This window comes from Sorex araneus, chromosome 6 (genome assembly GCF_027595985.1).
Source record: "Sorex araneus isolate mSorAra2 chromosome 6, mSorAra2.pri, whole genome shotgun sequence".
Lineage (NCBI taxonomy): Eukaryota > Metazoa > Chordata > Mammalia > Eulipotyphla > Soricidae > Sorex > Sorex araneus.
Genome location: NC_073307.1, coordinates 22,452,678 through 22,473,652, shown reverse-complemented (window position 1 = coordinate 22,473,652; position 20,975 = coordinate 22,452,678). Strand labels below are relative to the sequence as shown.

Sequence of the window (20,975 nt, the reverse complement as noted above, 5' to 3'; positions counted from 1 at the left end):
TAGCCTTTAATTTTAAATTCAGTTTATTGTTATTTTGAAACCATCTTGGCACATGGACTTTTCTAATTACATTAGCTTTATGTTGTATTTGTAATATTTTTTCTTACCCATATTTTGCATCCTGTTGTTATATACCTCAGGCACAGGGTAATGAGCTAAACTGCTTTCCTACAGAGAAGTTACTGTTTTCATTGAGGTAACATTGATTTATACCATCATTTTTCAGGATTATTGCCTTTGCACTTTCACAGATGTATATACTACAGCATTTTATCTCCAAGTGTCTAGTTACAATCTTACCGTTGTACAGTTGACCCACATGTTTCTCCCACCTCCTGCTCCTTTGACCCATAAGTAACTACATGCATTGTTCAAAGAATTTGTTGTAGTTTTGTTTTATTTCCTACATATAAGTGAAATCATACAGTATTTTCCTTCTTTAATTTTACTTAATATAATCACCTCAAAATCCATCTATGTTGTTCCAAGAGTCAAGTTAGCTGAAAAGCATCCCATTATGTGCGGGGGAGGGGGGTGATCATACACAAACTACATATTCTATACCATGCACGAAAATTAACTGAAACTGAATTAGGCCTAGGGCCGGGGTAGGACATTTGCCTCGAAAGCAGCCAACCTGGATTTGATCCCTGGCATCCCATATGGTCGGTCCCCTGAGCCCTGCCAGGAGTGATCCAAGTGTTTCCTTTTTATTTCCATTTCTTACTTTATTGACTAGGCAAGGTCTTTGTATTATTATTTAACTAATATTTAGAATACTGTTACCTAATAACAATATAGTATTTGAAACACAATATCCTGTTTTGCTTTTTTTTAAGTAAGTAGATTTTATTTGGAGGTTTTTTAAGGTGTGGAGGGGGAGAGAGTGAGAGAGAGAGAGTGTATAACGCACTCAAGAGAGAACACGGGCTTCTCCTAGGGCAGAGAGAGCCCTTACACACATCCTAGCACTAGACACAAAAGCATGAAAGTATACATCTCAAGAGGGGAGATGCTGGTGCCACATGTGCTCAGGCGCCACATGTGCTCGGCCACGTGGGCACAAGCAGCACATGGGCTCAGGCAGCATATGCGCCAATCCTGGTTTTTAAGGTAAATGATAGTTCTAGAATTTCACCACAAGGTATCATGATTGATGATTATTTCAAGTATGTTTAGTATCTTTTATTCCTAGTTTATTGTGAATCATCAGAAATGTCCTTTGTAAATAGTTCTGTAATCAGAATAGAAAGTTAACCTTAGACAGGATGCTTTTTATTATACTTTACAAGATAAGATATATTATAGAACAAAGAGAACAATTTTCTCTTTGTAACAGAAAATTATATTAGTGTCTAAAACATATAATTAATTCCTTGCCTATGTTTACTTGGTTCTTAGGAACATTTTCTTCAGCCAAAAATTTTTGCAGGGTCGAGTTCCACTGTGATTCATTGATACATTAGTAAATTAATGAGTTAATTAATGAAGAGCTTAGTTCACAGTGGCGAAACATTCAGTGGGAAATAAATAGCAAGAACAAAAGGAGGCAAAGTTTTGAAATTATGAGAATAAGGGAGAGCACATGAGAAAATATAGTATAGGCCCTTTCCCATATAAGTTGTAATTTAAACTCCAGCTGGTGTGATCTGGGGAGCATCTGTGGTGCCTTGAATTTGAGTTTGCTTCATGCAAGGCAAATACCTTAACCCTTCTCCTATCACTTCAGCTCTCCAACTCATATTCTTTTGAAAATGGTGGGCTACTAACAGTTGAAATCTGAAATAGCATAGTCCACTATGCTTAGACTCTATAATTGACAGCCTGTTACTTCCTGTTAGGAGGGAAGAAGGGTATTGCACCATTGTGGGTGGCATGACTCTTACACAGGTTATTACCTCTGATTGTTGGGGGCTAAGTTGATATCATCATCCTTGATTACCCCCTAGTGTATTGTGAACTATATAATAATGACCTTGGGCATCTGAAAAATCATCTCAGACCTTCAGGTTTTTTGCTCTAATGTTTCTGGATCATAACTATTTTTCTACCCAGATTTTCAGTCCAAACTAGTTTTCTGGCCTTTGTTTTCCTTCTAGGTCACATTATTATAAAGACATTTATTTTTATAACCTACAAGTGCTTTGTACCTTCCTTGTATCTTACTGTTTTCTATCTTAGATGATAAGGGAAATGCAAGTTGAAACTACAGTGAGTTATTCTGTCATATTCATTAGCATTGGGAAAAAAATTAATAAAAGAAACTTTAAAAAATAAAGAAAATTAGGTCTTGGTAAAATCATAGGCAGATTAGAACCCTTATTCATGCTGGTTGGAATGGGAAATGGTGTAATGGCTTTGGAAAATTAAGACACTGCTTCAGAAAGCTAAACAGAGCCTGGAGAGATAGTACAGGGGTAAGGTGCTTGCCTTGCACTGCATGTGGTCCCCTGCCCACCACCCTAAGAAAGAAGAAGAAAGAAAATTAAGCATAAAACTTACTTTATGGATATGATCCAGCTGTTTTGCTTGTGATTATATATCCAAGACTAATAGACACAAAAATGTGACTGTCCATAGCAATATTGTTCTTAACGTCCAAAAAGTGGAAGCAGTTTATCAACTTATGACTGAATTGATAAAATGTGTATAGCCATATGATTGAATATTTGTCAGTCAGAAATGAAATTTGGGACATATTCTGTAGCACAAAAACTGTAAAAAGTAAAAAAAAACAAACATCTGTACCCTTTTAGGATCCTTTATACATATAACGGTTAAAAGGCAAATCTATAGAGACAGTTAAATTAGTGGTCGCCAGTGGATAGGTTAAGAATGCTGAGAGCTCCAAGAAGTAGCTCAGAGGATAGGAGGCCCTTTAGTCCCCAGCATCACCTGGTCCTGCTAGCACTGAGCTGCACTTAGCTCCTGAGCACTGCAGAGGTTGGTGCTTCTGCCTTGCCTCCCGTGTCCCAGCCTTCCCTCTACTCCGGCCCAGCTCTCCCCTTCCCCCTTGAGAAAACTAAGGAATGACTGCTAATGAGCTTTTGTTTGGGAGGGTGTAAGTAATAACTTGGTGGGTTATTTGGTATGCATACAAATTATTTGTGAGAAATTTTTTATGATAAATTATTAGTTTAACCCTTTCTTTGTAGTTATTGAGTAAAATATGTCCCAGAGAAATGCTTGGAATTGGGTTACAAATAGATTTTTAGATTTACTTTGATAATCTATCAAGAACCTAAAATGCCACAAATGTTAGTTCCAATTAGACATTATGTAATATAGGAGTAATAAATTACATTGATGGGTTAGTTAGCAGTTCATGTTATTAACACATTTAATGGTATAGAGATGTACTTAAAAGGAGAAAAGATAGTTATATATAGCATGTAATTCTAATTATTTGTGCATGCATACATGTGTATATGAATAGAAAATAGCCTGGGGTATAATGTTAAAAATTGTAGAGTTGCTATTACTGAATTAAAAAGATCGCAGTATCACTGTCATCCCCTTGTTCGTTGATCAACTCAAATGGGCGCAGTTCCTCTCAACTCTGAGATTTTAGGGTTGAGAGGAAAACGTTACTTGTCTTTCTCAACAATTGGAGGCTCTTTCAGGGTCAGGGGAATGAGACCTATAGTTACTGTTTTTGGCATATCGAACTCGCCATGGGTAGCTTGCCAGGCTCTGCTTGTGTGGGCGAGATACTCTCGGTATCTTGCCGGGCTCTCAGAGAGGTATGTATATATCTGTTACTGTATTTGGGATATGAATACACCACCGGGAGCTTGCCAGGCAGTAAATCCTCGGTAGCTTGTCAGGTTCTCCAAGAAGAGAACTAGGCTATCAGATGTCTCTCGGCCCGCTCTCTTCTGGGAGCTTGGTTTTAGATGTTGGCTGTTGATGGGATTACATGGCGCCAGGGGCAGTTTCTGGGTGTGACCATCTAGCTACTGGAAAATGGGGAATCTGGGTGGAAGACGCTCAGTCCCGATTCAAGCAGCCTTGGAGATCTCGGCCCCAGGTCCTGTACACCTAGGTTCCTCTGCCAGTTCCTTCATGCATAAGGCTCGTCCAAATATGTGGAGAGGGGCCTTGAGCATGGCTGTGGCTAGGTTCCAGAGGTCTTCAACTTTTAAGATACTTTTAAGTATCTTCAAAAAGATACTTAAAAGATTATAATTTTTCGGGGGCTAGAGCAATAGCACAGCGGGTAGCTCGTTTGCCTTGCATGCGGCCAACCCGGGTTCGATTCCCAGCATCCCATATGGTCCCCTAGCACCGCCAGGAGTAATTCCTGCGTGCAAAGCCAAGAGTAACCCCTGTGCAATGCCGGGTGTGACCCCAAAAGAAAAAAAAATTTCTATTTCCATAGTTTCGATAATTTGTGTTTTAAGTTATATTCAGTTTTATATATGCACATACATATCCTGTTGTTTTGTTCCTCTTTATCTTGTAAGTACTGATGGAACATTGTGAATTCATCTGTCGTAGTGAAATATGGGGGAGACAAAGCCATAGCTACTAAGACTGACCAAATTGTACCCCCTATTTTATTTGCATGACTTGGAAAGAGTAAACAGTGAATTTTAATACTATTGCAGGTTATCAATGCTGCCCTGGCTTTAGCAGCAAAACCACAGAGTAAGCTGGCCCAAGAGAACATGGATCTTTTTAAAGAACAGTGGGAAAAACAAGTTCGTGTTTTAACAGATGCTGTGGATGACATTACTTCCATCGATGACTTCTTGGCCGTCTCAGGTAATGAGCTGGTTTTCCAGAGGAGCATGTGAGAATGTGCATAATTATTTTCGCCTCAGTTACAATAATGGACAATAAGAACGCCCCCAAGTCTGGACACGTAAATTATTCTAGCAGTAATATTGTTCTCGTTTTCATTTTAATTAAAAAAAAAAAAAGATTCCCACTAACTCCTTAGCAGTGGGAGAAGGGGCTGGTCTGCGTCATAGAAGTGCGAATTACGAAGCTAGCTGGCAGGGTTTCCCTGTTGGCATTGAATAAGGTCTTGCAGCAGCTACCTGTTCTGCCTCATCACCATCCACTTCTCTTGTTGTTATGTTAGGAAAAACATTGACCTGTGTCCTGGTAGATAAAGACTGTGGCTATTGGTTATGAGCCTGTGAAACAGAGAAGAGATTCTCAACACCTTGGAAAGCTTCTCCCTCTCTCTCCATAGAAATGATTATACCTTAACTGCTTACTCTTCACAAGACTGCCTGATACATAGATAGAAAACAGAAAGGAAATATTTAAGTGCTATTTAATTAAGAACTTGCAAAAAATAAATCTGGTTATTCACCTCACAAAAACAGCTGATTTCATTATATAAACATAAACTGGTAATGGCATAGTAAATTGCATTTATATAGAAAATATCTGTCAACTGCAGTTCAGTGTTTATCACACAGAGATAAATTTCAATTCATCTTCTTGGAGTCGAGCAAGTATAAATGCAATCACCATTTAACAGGCCTCTGCTGCCCTTGGCTGCAGGGCCTACTCTGGAAGTGCCAGACATCCTGAGGCCAGTAGCTGTGGGCAGAATCAGCAGCCAGCTTGTAGGGCTAAAACTATCTGTCACCCAGGGAACCACAGGCTGGAAACATGGGCGATGCGAGTAGCAATGGGGCTTGAAACAGAAGCAGGGCTTAAGTACATGCACAGCACAGTCCTCCAGCAGTGACCTATATAAGGTGACAGTGTGTTCTGCATACCAATGTTTCCCTGTCTCTGCCACTCTCATTGGGATTGGTAGCTTAGGCTCCACTTGAGCAAGTGGGGAGCAGACGGTCTGTAAACTGCAAAAGAGGGGGCAAAAACAATGCTACAGGACTGCCAAATTGCAGGTGCTGGTACTTTAAAACAAAAAATCCACTTGCAAGCATATCTTTGCAGGTGCCAAAAATGCAGCAATGGCTTTTTTGGGAAATCTTGGCCTTCTGTTGTTTTTCCCAATGAAGTACTGAATTATTCTTTTTCATAGGTTTAGAGAAAAACATTCCACCTTCACAGCTCACTTTTAAGCAAACAACAAATTCTGAAATCTAAATGAAAGTCCCCTCCAGAGATGGATGCTCCGTTTCTAAACTTACTTTCTTGTGATTGAGTTGGGTATATCTCAGGCTTGTTCTCAAGGGATTGTCAGTATTTCTTGCAGGAAAATAAGATCCAGGAGAAGCAAATGTCCCTTATGCAATATTCTTTAAATCTGAGAACAAAAGGAATTCTGTAATACCATTTAGTGGAATCCAGGTAGAAACTTTAGGGTATGTGCTGTAAAACAGAAGGATGGTAAAACAAAATGAAATACTTTTGTTCGGTATGTTCTGTTTTTATGAAAATACTAAAAAGTATTCGGTTTAAGGGGCAGGAACGATAGTACAGTAGGAGTAAGGTACTTGCCTTAGTTAGATCCCCAGCACCCCATAACGTCCCCTGAGCACCGCCAAGTGTGGCCCTCAAAAAACAAATGAAACCAAAAAAGGTATAAGGTGTAGCTTGTTGGAAAGGAGTTTAGCTTGTTTGTTTTTAGCAAATAAAAACATGGACCAATGCTATATTTATATTGTTCACTATTCCTTTAACTTCATGGGCTACTGCAGAGACTCAGAATGATGGGGAAAGGCTAACAGGTGCTTGTGTAGAGTCCTCCAGATTGGCCAGTTAATTTTAGGGTTCAGACTCCTTTATACCCTTAGACCTTGACTACACAAGGAAGGTGGGGCTGGGGGTACCTGGAGGTAGCTCTTCACCTCATCTGACACACAGCTGGTGCAGAGTGTCTGGACTTCATCTCAAGGAGTCCTCTATGACCAGGCAGGCCATGCACTTGCAGGTGTCGTCTGTGCCGGTGTCAGATAGGAACCCATGTCTTGTCCTTGCACAGATCTGCTATGTGTATTGCGCCCGAGGCCCAGGGAGCCGCAGGGCAAGGGCTCAGCTTAAGTGATTCTTTTCTGCTGTATTCTGGTGCCTTATGTCCCTTTGGCAGTGTGAGTAGTTTTAAGAATATCTCCTCTCTCTTGGATTCTGTGGAGACTGGATGTTGGCTATAGCCCTGTCCTCAAACTGAGAAACCAACAGGAAGTTACTTGGAGAACAGGACTCCTGGGGCCCTCTGCTATTTTATCTCTGCTCTCCCCACATGCCTTGTCCTGTTGGTTCTAGAAATTCTGTCATTTATCTTAAATCATGTCCTGATTTGTAACTTAAAAAGTAATGGTCACTTTGTGTTGAACCTGGCGACGTCTCCAAGATCGTGCCGATGTATCTTGTGGCCACAGCGGATGAGAATCCTGGATGAGTGTGTGTCAAGTGTGACATCTGTACTTGAAAACGGAGAGAGGAGCATGTGTGCTGCCACGGGAGGGGGGTCTCAAGCGTTCTGACTCGGCGTTTCCCCTTTAAATGTTAGCAATGCTTTGGGGTACTAGAGAACATTTAGCAAACCATGAGCATATTTATATTGACTGATTCCTCAAGGACATTGGTTTGAAATTTATCAAAGCGATAAAGATTATTTGAATTTCATTTGAATTGTATTTGATAAATGTTTTCTGTGGAAATGTAATTTACTTTCGTTTACTCTGCTTACATGGGAAGTTTGGGTCCCTCTGCTTTTTTTTTTTCCCCTCTCAAAAACCAGGGCTGTACATGAATAATCTTGTCAGCTCGGCTCCCTGTTTTTTTGTTTTTTGGCTTTTTTCAAATTAAGTGAATGGTCAGATTGGTACTAATTGGACCTATTGCAACCCCCCCAGACCTGATACTCTTGGAAATAAATGACATAATGCATTAAGTACTTTCAGGTGACAGATGAATGGCACCCTTTTTCATTAAGTGTCACTGTGCTCAAAGTTTGGTGCAAAGGAAAGGAGACCATTATGGGTCAGAGAGATAGTGCAGGTGCAGGAGGGAAGACACTTGCTTTGAATGTGACTGTGTCATCTGTGGTTCTGGTTTGAATCCCTGACACCACATCCTGGAGTACTAATTGAGTACTATACCGAGCACAGAGCCAGGACTAGCCCTTGAGACCTGCCAGGTGTGACCAACATTGTTTTTATTTATTTATTTATTTTTTCTGTGCTTTGGTTTCTTCATTGTGATTTTTAGAAGAATGTTGACAGTGTTATGTTAAATGACAAGCACTCAGAAATTTTTGTTTCAAATTAAGCTCTTTCTATAAAGTACTACCTCCTGTGTATAGTTAAGGTTGCACTGATACAGATTTCTAGAATGAGGGCAGGGAAAACAGCTCAGTTGTACCGTGTAAACTGATGTACATATTCACATGGCTTTTCTGGAGAATGCCAGTTGGCTTGGTTCCTGGAGGGCAATTAGGTACTATACATCTGCTTTAAACACATATGTTGTTTGACCTAGTAATCCAATTGCTAGAAAATTTACCCAGGGATAGATTTATAGATGTTTGCCAAGATACCTGTCCAGAACGTTCACTTCAGCCAAAAGTCTAAAAAAGACAGGGTAAAAGAATTTCTGAGCCCTCTATCTATTCACTGGGGTGGCGTGTAGCCATTCTACTTGATCACATAGATCTGTGGATGCAGACTAGAAAGGTTTTCATGTAAAACAGATGCCATAGTTTCCTTGACACAGTACCCTGAGATAAACTGTTGTATGTGTGCCTGTGACTCTTTCTGTTGCAAACATTCAGTCTTTAATGGAGTATAGACTGTTATGTCAACTTATAATTAATTGGAAACTCAGTTAAAGCTAAAGTGTTCTGGTTTAAGTCAGCATGTCCTGTGTATGCATTTGCTCAATGGAAACCATGTTCTCCTTTGGAGCTTATGGGTGGAATGTATGTTGACTCTGTGTCTTGGGGTGTGGTGCCCGAAGCAATCTGGGATTCTCTAGGAAAAGCTGTTTAGGAATAGCTGAGAATGTTACTTTAGTTAGCCTCCTGAAATAAGCTCCATGTTTTTCTAACAAAAAGCAAACCTATCCCTTATTGGGGCTCATCCAGAAGAAAGCTAGTCTAAACTCAAGATAGACTTAAACTATTTTTTTTTAAAAACACACATGTCTAGACTAAAGCCGACAAATGGAAGCTTGGTGGAAGTTTGAGCCATTTTGTTGAATGTACCAAAAAAGAACGCCATGCTTCACTGAGAGTGTCCCCGCAGACAGCCCTGCAGCAGGGCTGCGCGTGCTCAGTGGGAGAGCCCTGCCTTGCATGTGTGAGGCCCTGGGTAAGCACCTGGCACTGGTTCCTGCCCACGCCCGGGGCCCTATAGTGCCAGGAATTTTGGAAAAATAAAATAAAAACATGCACTGCAGCCCTCTGGGCCATATATCTGGCACCAGTGTAGAGCTGATTTAGTAACTTTTTTTCCTTGCCTTTTTATTGCTTTCCTTAGAGATACAGGATACCAGCATAAACTATTTTTAAAATGTATGGATTTATTTTTATTTAGTTGTCTGTGTTTTATTACATTCAATATTCTAACACCAGTCCCACCACTAATGCACCTTCCCTATTTTCTGTAAAATAAAATGCAATAAAAGTAGCAGTTGTTAACCCAAAGGCCTCATATGGTGGGCAGGCTCAGTACTATTCTAAGTTAATTTAAGTTAATATAGCACAGCGGGTAGAGTGTTTGCCTTGCACACGGCCGACCCAGGTTTGATTCCTCCACCCCTCTAGGAGAGCCCGGCAAGCTACCGAGAGTAATTCACCCGAACAGCAGAGCCTCGCAAGCTACCTGTGGCGTATTTGATATGCCAAAAACAGTAACAAGTCTCACAGTGGAGACATTACTGGTGCCCGTTTGAGCAAATCCATGAGCAACAGGATGACAGTGACAGTGATGTAGAAAGTTAATTTAAGTTTAAAATATATTATTCATATAATTGGTCCATATATTGCCAAAAATTTGTTTAAAATGTTTAATTAGTAGATTCTAAGTTATGATTTTCTTAACTATAGTGTTCATCCAGTTTCCTTCATAAGAAAAAAAAAACCTCAATATATGCTGACATTCCTTGGGAAAATACTTCTATGTATTAAAGGAATTTTAGAGCGATCTTCGCTTAAGAGCAAAATTAACAGCTAGGTACAGTGATTTTTATAGTCCCCTGCCCCTTCAGCTTCCCACCAGAGAAGCACCATTGCCACAGTAAATTGTGGTTACTGTGATGGACACATCCCTGTCACCCCAGAGTTCCTATCAGGATTAGGGTTCAGTCTTGGTGGTATGGAAAGCCTGTGGGTTCGCACAAATTTGTTCATCTTCATAGTTTCACGGAATATTCCTTGCCCTAAAAATCCTCTTCATACCTCCCGTTACTGTTTCCACTGTTTTGCCATTGCCAGGATGTATTGTAGTTGGGATCATGTGGTATATTGACTTTCTGGGTTGTCTTCTTTAACTTAGTAATATGCATGTAAGCTTCCGGCATGTCTTTCCATGGCATAATAGGATTTTTTTTTTTGTATTGAATAACAGTTTACAGTTTCATCTGCTCACCTACCTCGAGACACGGTGGCTTCTAACTTTTGGCAATTATGAATAAAACTGCTATAAATGTGCGCAGGTTTTTATGAGGACGTAAGTTCTCAGTTCCTTTGGGTAAATACTGAAGAGTGTGAGTGCTGAATCATATGGTAAATGTATGTTTAATTTTGTGTGAAAGATGTTTTTACCAAGTCTATCTTGATTTTTTTTTATTGAGATTTAGCAAAAATTTTTTCCTTTATCTTATTGGGAGTTTTAATCTTTTTGTGGTCTTGAACTGTAAAGAACCTTCGTAGAGCTCTTGCAGTCTCTTGGGAAGTAAAAGGAAGAGGCTTTGTCTTTTGGGTCCCAGTTGCAGGACATTGTGGAGGCTTTATTCTTTTTTCAGTAGTACTTAGTATCATCACTGTTGTCTGCTTTGGGGTTTTGATGGTGGTGGTGATGGTGGTGGGTTTGGACACCAACAGCTCGGGCTTCTTGACGGGGTGGTACTGGGGATTTTTGATCCAGGGTTAGAGCAGCTGAAGCTCCATGTGAGGCAAGCACCTTCCCTCCTGTTCTCTCACCCAGGCCAACTTGTTTTAGGTTTCTAAAGTGGTCAGAATTACCCAGTTATCTTCTGTCTCCCTTTGGGACATCCGTATGTAACGTGACAGAGCATGTGAAGGAATGGAATTAGCTTCAAACTGGAGCCAGTCCTGGATATTCACCAAATCCAGGGCTGGCAGGAAAATGACTGAAACTGATTCCACTTGTTCTGACTCTTCCAGAAGAACAAGAACTTTCCCAGCGTAGCTGTGAGTCCCTTGGTATAAAGGAGTGCGGCAGACACTGCTGCTCAGAGCTCTTTTATGCCTTAACGCTTCTTAGCAGGAAGGAAATGGTCGATCAGGTGACCAACTAGGGACTTGGCTTTGCGTCACTTACCCACCTACCCTTTTGGGTCTGCACTGCTCTGTCATTTGGGCTGTTTGCTGGTGGCCTCTGTAGTTATGGGTGAGTGAGAAAATTCCTTTTCCCATTCTAGGTCTGCCCTTACAGATCAGCCTCATCCATTTTAGCAGTTGTGTATTGTCCATAATTCTTACCCACTCTGCCTTTTGCTTCCTTCCACTTTGCTATTACTGAAGAAGGCCAAAGCGAGCTGCTTACACTGGGGTTCCTGAACTGGTGTCAGGTTTCTTGCTTTGAATTTTGGTGGACCCCTCAAGTCCAGCCCTGTGTACCTAGGAGCCACTTGTCAATTTAATAGTTTGCAGTAGTTTTCACAAGTCACACAAGCCCACTCCCCTGTGAGGTCACTGAATGTTTTCCTCTCAAGTGGACTCCCCCAACACACACACACACACACACACACACACACACCCCTCCCTATTGAATGTGTTCCTCTCAGGTGGACTCCCCCAACACACACACACACACACACACACACACACACACACACACACACACACACACACACACACACACCCCTCCCTATTGAATGTGTTCCTCTCAGGTGGACTCCCCCAACACACACACACTCCTGAAGAGATTTACTGCATGGTCGATTGTTTGAGTATCATTGGCATATGCTGCAAGGAGTGGGGAAGGACTAGGAGGACCAAGTCTTATAGTGAACTTTGGCTGTTTTGCTTTAGATGCGAAATCCATAAAATTATTATTATTGTTTTTCTTATTGTTATTTAAGGAGAAGATAAGTTATTAAATAGATTTCTGAGGGCTGAATTTTCTGCCTGGCTTACCCCCCTACCCCCTGGAAAAAAATAAAAACGTGCTTCAAAAATGCCCATTCTCAAACCTGGAAAAATCATGGTTATTATTGGAGATTACAAACTTGAGTTTCTGGATCAATTAATCCATCAGATAATCTAACAAAAGAACACAAGTAAAGCTTCTGGCACTTTAGCTGGCTCAGTGTGGCCACTCAGAACTAATAGAGGCCCAGCTTCCAGTTACACCCTTTCGAGTGAGGGGTTGGTCTCTCATTCAGGCTTTTTGCTTGTTTCTCAGAGAATCACATTTTGGAAGATGTGAACAAATGCGTCATTGCTCTCCAAGAGAAAGATGTTGATGGACTGGATCGCACAGCTGGTGCAATCCGAGGCCGGGCAGCCCGGGTCATTCACGTGGTCACCTCAGAGATGGACAACTATGAGCCAGGGGTCTACACAGAAAAAGTGTTGGAAGCTACCAAGCTGCTCTCAAACACCGGTAAGGGGCTACCGTCCTCCCTGTGAGTGTTCCCCAGACAAGCCTGGCTGGAGTAAGGCCTCCCTGTTGGGCCACTCCCTGGGGCTAGGAATAGGAGGTGTTAGGTCAGGCACTCTGGGTAATGCCTTTGATTTTTGAAAGCTAAATTAAGTCTCATAAATAGTTCCCTTCCATGTGTCCCATGATTAATGATGGGAATTATTCTGAACATACTGTAAGTTAAGTTCTCCTTTGGTGAATAAATAATATATTAAGGGGGGTTCCATTATCACGGAAGTCCTCAACCATCCAGATCCCTTATTGTAGAATCTGGTCAGAGACAACGATGGTGACTTGAGTCTTTGTAAAGTGTGGCATTTAATTTATTTCAACCATAAATTCTCGTAGAAGTAAGAGTCCAGAGGCCCTTCATCACTTTTCTTCCCTTTTCCATTTGACTGAGGGACTTAGGGGGGCTGGTAGAATGATGAAGCCTCTTTCCTCTGCAGTCATGCCACGGTTTACCGAGCAAGTCGAAGCAGCTGTGGAGGCCCTCAGCTCGGACCCCGCCCAGCCCATGGATGAGAACGAGTTTATTGATGCCTCCCGCCTGGTGTACGATGGCATCCGAGACATTAGGAAAGCCGTGCTGATGATAAGGGTGAGGAACTGCATTTCAGATGTTTCAACAGTTTCTTATCATTCCCTAAACTTCAGCAACGCATCATGCAAATGCAGTGGCAGTATATTAAAACCATGAATCTAAAGCCGTTAGAATGAGATAGACTTATTACATAGTCTGAAAATAACTTAGCTCCAAGTTGGATCCCAAACTTGGGTAAAGAAGGAGAGCAAATAGGCAATGTTTGTGCTGGACAGTTTAGTTTTTGTTTTTTACTTTCTTTGTGGTTTTTTTGTTTGTTTAGTTTTCATTTTTTGAATGGTAACATGGTTTATAGTATCAATGTATGCTTTTAGCATACAAAATTCCTGCACCACCACTGAATGCCCCAAGTCCTCTAGTCCATCCACTTCGCTCATGACTCCTCTCTGAAGAAGCCCTTAAGAGTTGAAAGGATTGTTTTCCCTGGCCATTGCGTCTTTATATACCACACGTGAGGGAGATTATCCGGCATTTTTGCTTCTGTATGTGGTTTCAGGGTAAGGCAAGTGCCTTGCCTCCTGTGTTACTGCTGCTAAGATTCATGAGCCTGACTCTAGTTTTCCTAGGTAAAATTGGCCTCTTAGGATGTGTCCCCAGCCCCGGCTGCTCCCTTTGACTTTGTGGAAGAATTTCAACAGGATGAATATTAGTTCTTTGAAAGTTATGTAGAGAATTCATCAGAGAAGCCTGAGACTTGATCCCTGTTTTGAGTGGTGTTCATCTTCTCCTCAGTGTTTGTAGAAAAATGTGCCCACTGAGTCTGGAATGACACCTGCGACCATCAGCCACATGCTTTCCTCCTCTCCACTCCCGCTGCGGTGCTGGGTTCCCAGATGCCACTGAAGCAGCTGAGCACTGTCCCTGCTCTGTTTGTGCTTGTTCTCTGTGATGTCTCAGTGCTCCTGCCCTTTCTGGGCACTGCCCCCCTTTCTACTTCCTCTTGATTCTCTCATCTGGGGAAGGGGGGCCTCTTGATTTTCTCTTCTGGGAAGCGGGGGTGTCTGGGCACCCCTCTCCTTGGTTTCCTTTGGAAATTTCTTGTCTTTTAAGCCTCTCACCATCAGGTTTGCTCCACCCTGAGAAAACCGGGGAACCTGCTCTCGAGTTCACACTCAGCCACCTGTCACCACAAGTGCAGCACTAGCTTACTTTGAAGTCATAACAGTGAGCTCCTGAGCTATCGTGGGATGGCAACTGTCGTCCACTTGGTCAGCACCAATTCTTGGTTGATCCTTTAATCCTTTTTTGCCTCTTCCCACATCTGATCTATCAGCAAAGCCCGTTGGACCTTCTTTCACAAGAAATATGGAATCTGAGCACCCTCCTTTGTCCTGACATCAGCATGTCACCTGGACTCACACCTCTAGTCTTAGGATTGAGAGCTGCTGGTGACCATCTTAGGCTTTAGAGTGAGCTCGTGTTCTGCTCCTCATGGCCTGTCATTCAGTCTTAACTGGACCACAAGGCTTTCTTGGCTGTGTCTCCTCAGATTCCTTGCCTATCCCCACCCCCTTTCTCCTTAGGGTTCCTTCTTACATGAGCAGATTTCTTCTCTGGCGTCCCTATTTCACCTGCTCCCTCAGCAAGCTCCTTGCTTGGGCCCTTTTTACAAGCAATTTCTTCATGCTAGAAGACTTCTCCCATTTTAAGGTCTGTGCTCAGATGTCACCTCTTGACCAGCCACATGAAATTGCAATCATAGCACTGATTGCTCTCTATTAAGTCAAGTAATTTATTAGTCATTTCCTATCTCCAGACTTAGGACATAGGTATTCAGTAAAGGAATAAAAGTGAGGGATTTCATTTTCTTGGCAACATGTCCTTAGTGATCCAAATATGAAGGTTGTGGTAGCAGCTGCCCTTTGAGAAACCTCTTTAAAAATTCACCAAACTCTAGAGGTGCCAGGGTTAGAATGGGCATGTGTGCTGCTAGAACAGACTACATGCTTTTGTGTGGACATGCTCTTTGTGGCTCTCCAGTGACTCATTACTCTTCACCTCAAGGAACTGACCCGACCATTGCTTGTACACAAACCCAAGATACTCCTTTTTTTTTTTTTTTTTGAGGGGGGGCGGTGGCGGACGGGGGAGGATGTCATGCCATGCCAGGGATCAAACCCAGGCCTCCTATCCCTGAAGGTTGCAGATGTTTTCTCACACATCTGAACCTGTCAGGAGCAGGTAGAGATGGCGGACTTGCCTCACTGCCTGCCTTCCTATCACAGGTCGACTGGCTATGTTAGACCCACTCATCCGCCTACAGCCTGTTACTGATAACTTCCTGAAGGCAGGATTACATTTCAGGACAGCAGCTAATCATAAGAGGTTATGCAAAATAAGAATTTTATTTTATAATTAAAGCAGAGCTAGTCCCAAATAATCAAACCCTTTGGTAGTCAGAGTTCTTGCCTGCAAGATTCTCTCTTCCTTTTTTTTTTTTTTCTTTTTGGGTCACACCCAGCAATGCTCAGGGGTTACTCCTGGCTTTGCACTCAGGAATTACTCCTGGCAGTGCTTGGGGGACCATATGGGATGCCGGGGATCGAACCCAGGTCGGCCGCATGCGAGGCAAACACCCTCCCCGCTGTGCTATCGCTCCGGCCCCGATTCTCTCTTCCTTTGATAATTGATTTTTAAAAGTGAAAATACATGGTCTGTTTTTACTTCTCAAAGCAGACTTTGGTACCAAGAAGACTCCAATATTAGTAAATTCACTCATTTTTTGGTCATACAGTGGAAAATTATAAGGATCTGTTTCTTGATGGCTAAAGTTTCTGTCCTTAATACTATACCTTTTCCACCCAGGGAAGTTCTCACTTATGTCTGAAGATGCGGGTGCTGAAGAAGTGCAAACCCAATATTAAAGACAACTATTGTGTGGGTCACCCTGAGAATCCATAATCCTGTGTGTTTGTACTTGTGACTCACGGTCTTTCTGTTGTTGGCAGACCCCTGAGGAACTGGATGACTCTGACTTTGAGACAGAAGACTTCGATGTCAGAAGCAGGACAAGCGTCCAGACAGAAGATGATCAGCTGATAGCTGGCCAAAGTGCTCGGGTAAAGAACGGGTGTAGCAAGTTCTGCAGACCCCGGCTTTCTCTTTTGCAGGACACCTCCTCATCATTGAGAATACTGTTTCCCCCTCCAGCCATGCACACTGGTGATGCTATTCTTAGTCTGTAGCACCTGCTAGTTTAGGAGGTTCTTCCGGTGTCTCCTCACCTGTACCCTGAAGCTTTGGTTTAATGCAGAGCCTTGCATCAGGGAAGCCCTAGGAGCTAGTCAGTGCTCTTATTTGTTAAAAGAGTTGTGAAATTTGAAAAAGATTTTGCCCATCTCAGTGATATTATGAGTATGAACTATTCATGGATTTAAAAAGGAAAAATCACAGTGGTACATTCAAGAAAGTTGCCAGAACCATTGCATTCATTTGAGTCATTATATCGTCAATCAATAGCATTTATGTCTTGGGGGGGGATGCCAAGAAATATTTTAAAGGAGTCTTTCACTGAAATAATTTTGAACAGTGAGGCTTTGCTTTCAGCCTCACTGGGTTGTAATACTTTGGGAAGCTGAGTGATGAAGCTCTGTCAGGTTTAAATGCCACCTCAAGTTGCCAAAACAAACAGTCCTCAAAAATTTACATTCATTTAAAAATCACCTGGGAAAGGTGCCTTTTGCCCTTACCATCTCCTCTCTCCAGTGGAGGGAATAGGAACAGTCTTCCACAGAATCAAGCAAGGATGAGCACAAAGACTAAAGCCTTCTACCCCTCACACTGATTCCCTCTGAAGTAAAATTTGTTCTTAAAAGTGGGTCTGGAGTTTAGGTTGCTCTAAACTTCTGCAAAACGAGAAGCCATGGCTCTGTAGGCAAAAGGAACCTATTAAAGCATTATCTTACCTATGTCAGAGATTGCTTGGTGAAAATACGCCTGGCTAATGCACTGTGAGAACTTCGTCTTCTCTTAATGTCTGAGCTCTTTTTGCTTCTGGTTTTAGGCGATCATGGCTCAGCTTCCCCAGGAGCAAAAGGCAAAGATTGCAGAACAGGTGGCCAGCTTCCAGGAAGAAAAGAGCAAGCTGGATGCCGAAGTTTCCAAGTGGGATGACAGTGGCAACGACATCATCGTGTTGGCCAAGCAGATGTGCATGATCATGATGGAGATGACTGACTTCACTCGGTGAGTGGGCCTGGGGGAGTTCTCTCCTTTGTTCATCTCCAGTTGGGAGGGACTTCTTAGATTCTTGTGGCTGTTTTTTTCCCCCCAGAGGTAAAGGCCCACTCAAAAATACATCAGATGTGATTAGTGCTGCCAAAAAAATTGCTGAAGCAGGATCCCGGATGGATAAGCTCGGCCGAACCATCGCAGACCATGTAAGTGCCATGTGGGTCGCTTACAAAGTCCACCCTGAGGTGATAACAATACCCATCACAAGCCTTTGCCCGTGTGCTCACATCTTTGGAGCTGGTCGTTTCATAGGGCAGAGATCTGGGCTCAGTCTGGTTTCAGCCCTCTCAGCTCTAGACCTTCATGGGTCATGACTGATTATGCTGTTGCTCACGCAGCTTCCACCTCACCTCTAGCAGCGTGGACAAAATGATTTGGAGGCGCCAGCCTAGTCTCACTCGAGTCCTCTCATTTATCCCGCCCTTGGCCCTTCTGGCGTTGGCAGGTGCAGAAGGGTTGTTTGGTTAGCACTTAGCTCTAGTGCTCTTCTCCAGACCCAGGCGCGTGCTTGGTGAGGCTTCCTTACTGGGTGGGGCCCAGGCGGACTGGAGTGCTGAGGCTCGGCCTGCTCTCTCCTCAGTGTCCAGACTCAGCCTGCAAACAGGACCTGCTGGCCTACCTGCAGCGCATTGCCCTCTACTGCCACCAGCTCAACATCTGCAGCAAGGTCAAGGCTGAAGTGCAGAACCTGGGTGGGGAACTCGTGGTCTCTGGGGTAAGTGCTTTCATCTGTGAAAAGAAGGGCTCCAGGGAATGCTGCTGGCCTGTGGCCACACCCCCCCTACACACAGGGGGAAAGTATTTTTATCTCCCTTGCCTTGCCTCTGAGAGGAAATGAGCCTGTTCAAAATTTGTAAAGACCCATAGATAGGCTTCTTGAAGCATCCTCCATCCCTCATCTGTTCACCATGTCCTGGTTTGCACCCCTTGTCAGGTTGAGCAGGATACAGGACATCTCTATAGCTGATGCCGTGGAATTTCCTTTTAAGGCAGCATTGTTTTAGCATTTGCTCACCTGCTACGATAGGTGCTATTATACATACTCTAAGGGGGGGGGAAGGCTGGGGTTTGTCTTGGTGAGTGGCTGGTGGTTATTGCCGGTAGCCCCTTCCTTCTTCAGACATACAGATCATTGCTTGAACAGCTGCCCACCCGTGGAACCCTTCTCTCCCAGACACTGGACCACCTTTTGTCCCTCACCACTCTCTCTGCCTCTTAGGTCGACAGTGCCATGTCCCTGATCCAGGCTGCCAAGAACCTGATGAATGCTGTGGTGCAGACTGTGAAGGCGTCTTATGTGGCCTCCACCAAGTACCAGAAGTCTCAGGGGATGGCTTCTCTGAACCTCCCTGCAGTGTCATGGAAGATGAAGGCACCTGAGAAAAAGCCCTTGGTGAAGAGAGAGAAACAGGATGAGACACAGACCAAAATTAAACGAGCATCTCAGAAGAAGCATGTGAACCCTGTTCAGGCGCTCAGCGAGTTCAAAGCTATGGACAGTATCTGAGGCCGCCGCGCCAGTTGCCCCCGCCCCTTAACGTTCCTTAAGATCTGTCACTATTCCTTATTCAAACGTATTTGCTAAACAGAACACTGATGTTAAGATTCAATAGGGAAACAAATCATTAGATTTTAAAACCTGGTCAAGTGGTAAATTTTGCAAGGACAGTTTTTGTGTTCAAGTTGGCAAAAAATACTTTTAGAATTCAGGAGCAAATTTCTAGTTATATTTTTATATGCTTAAATAAAAACACTGCAACCAAAGAAAACCCCAACTTGTTGGTAACACCCCTGACCAAGTTGTGCTGTTCTTAGCATTAGGGTTTGAGGGGGGGATCTGGCCATCCCTGGAGAAGGAATGTTCCCACGAAGGTCTTCCCTCAGAGAGCGAAACCCCATGAAGCTCAGCTGGGGAAAAAGGTATCATGAATAAAAATGATTACTCTCTTTATGATATAAAATGAGAATTTTAATGCATGGTTACAATTACTAATGCACTCTGCTGCAGGACATTAATAAAGTTGCTTTTTCCAGGCTAGAATGTTGTGGTGCCATAATCAGAACACGCTTTTTCCCTTTCCTTAGTTTCAATGCAAATTCATCATTGGACTCACTCTAATAATTGGAATGTTTCCTGCCTTGGGCTTGCCACAGAAGCCTGACAAAATAGTGTTTGCTTAGGCAATAATTTAGCCTTTACCTTATTTGTGATTACTATAGCGATTACTATAGCTGCAAGGTATAATTTTACTGTCTTATTTAAATTTTATGAATTTGACATTTTTTACACTAACTTTTTCCCAATAAAGTCCACTATGAAACCAAAAAGGCTCAAGTAGTTGGGTTTTATTTGCTTGCTCTATCTGCCTGACGCCCATCAGGAAAGGCCATACCCACTTTTGAAATCCACATTATACTTCCAGGGACATGTTGGGATCTTGGCAGTAGTTTGATATCTCTGGAAATCACTCCCCTCAGCCTACTTACATTCTTGATAAGAGTTTAAAATTTCTAAACCTGAGACAGCAATAGGGCACCTGCCTTCCATGAGTGAAAAAGTGCTCATCATCATGTCTTACCCAGGAAATGCAAATCAGAACAATATTTCATCTCACACCACTTACCCTGGCTTTTATCAAAAAAAACTAGAAACTAGTGTGGGCAGGGATGTGGTGAGCGGAACCTGCATTCACGGCTGGTGGGAATAGCTGGTGGGTCAGCCTCTATGGAAAATGGGAAGCAGAAGAACAGTGTCAGTTAGAACCCAGGAGCTCCACTTCTTGGCATCTATCCCCCAAATACAAAAACACTAATCTGAAAAGATACATGCATATCTAATGCTCATTGCAGCACTTAGTATAGAAGCAACTTAGTACAGATGGCTAAAGAAATTGTGCCATATGCACAATGGAATACTATGCAGCTGTAAGAAAAGACTGAAACCATGCATAGTTTGCTGTACAGTGCGTGAAGTGGAGGGCATCCTGTTAAATGAAAGAGGTAGAAAGTACTAGAGGATATCACGAATCACGAAATCCCGTTAATTGTCAATTTCTCGAGCAGGCTGAGTAACCTCTCATTCGTCCTTTCCCTGAGATCTTAGAAGTCTCTCTCGACTCGGCCCTCCCAACAATGTCTCACTGGAGGCTCTTTCAGGGTCAGGGGAATGGGATCCAGCTTATTACTGGATTTAGCATATGGATACACCATGGGAAGCTTGCAAGGCTGTCCCATGTGGGCAGGAAACTCTCAGAAGCTTGCCACTTTCTCCCAGAGGGAGAAGCAGGCTACAAAGATACCTGGGAGCTTGCTTTTAAGTCTCTGGATGTTGGCCGTTGATGGGATTACGCACACCTGGGCTCCTCTGCCTTCATGAA

The 20,975-nt window shown here is 42.8% G+C and overlaps 1 protein-coding gene across 4 annotated transcripts in view; it reads left to right on the top strand.

The window, feature by feature from the left end:
- The window catches only part of CTNNA1 (catenin alpha 1), a 289,737-nt gene extending 269,811 nt beyond the window's left edge, over nucleotides 1-19,926 (top strand). For all 4 annotated transcript variants that reach the window (XM_055141101.1, XM_055141102.1, XM_055141104.1 and 1 more), the window contains 8 exons: nucleotides 4,611-4,767; nucleotides 12,522-12,722; nucleotides 13,211-13,362; nucleotides 16,314-16,424; nucleotides 17,369-17,550; nucleotides 17,639-17,744; nucleotides 18,179-18,313; nucleotides 18,818-19,926. In XM_055141101.1, coding sequence (XP_054997076.1) covers nucleotides 4,611-4,767; nucleotides 12,522-12,722; nucleotides 13,211-13,362; nucleotides 16,314-16,424; nucleotides 17,369-17,550; nucleotides 17,639-17,744; nucleotides 18,179-18,313; nucleotides 18,818-19,105 — 1,332 coding nt within the window. In that variant the 3' untranslated portion in view covers nucleotides 19,106-19,926. The remainder of the gene's footprint in view (nucleotides 1-4,610; nucleotides 4,768-12,521; nucleotides 12,723-13,210; nucleotides 13,363-16,313; nucleotides 16,425-17,368; nucleotides 17,551-17,638; nucleotides 17,745-18,178; nucleotides 18,314-18,817) is intronic.
- The last annotated feature ends 1,049 nt before the right edge of the window (nucleotides 19,927-20,975 follow it).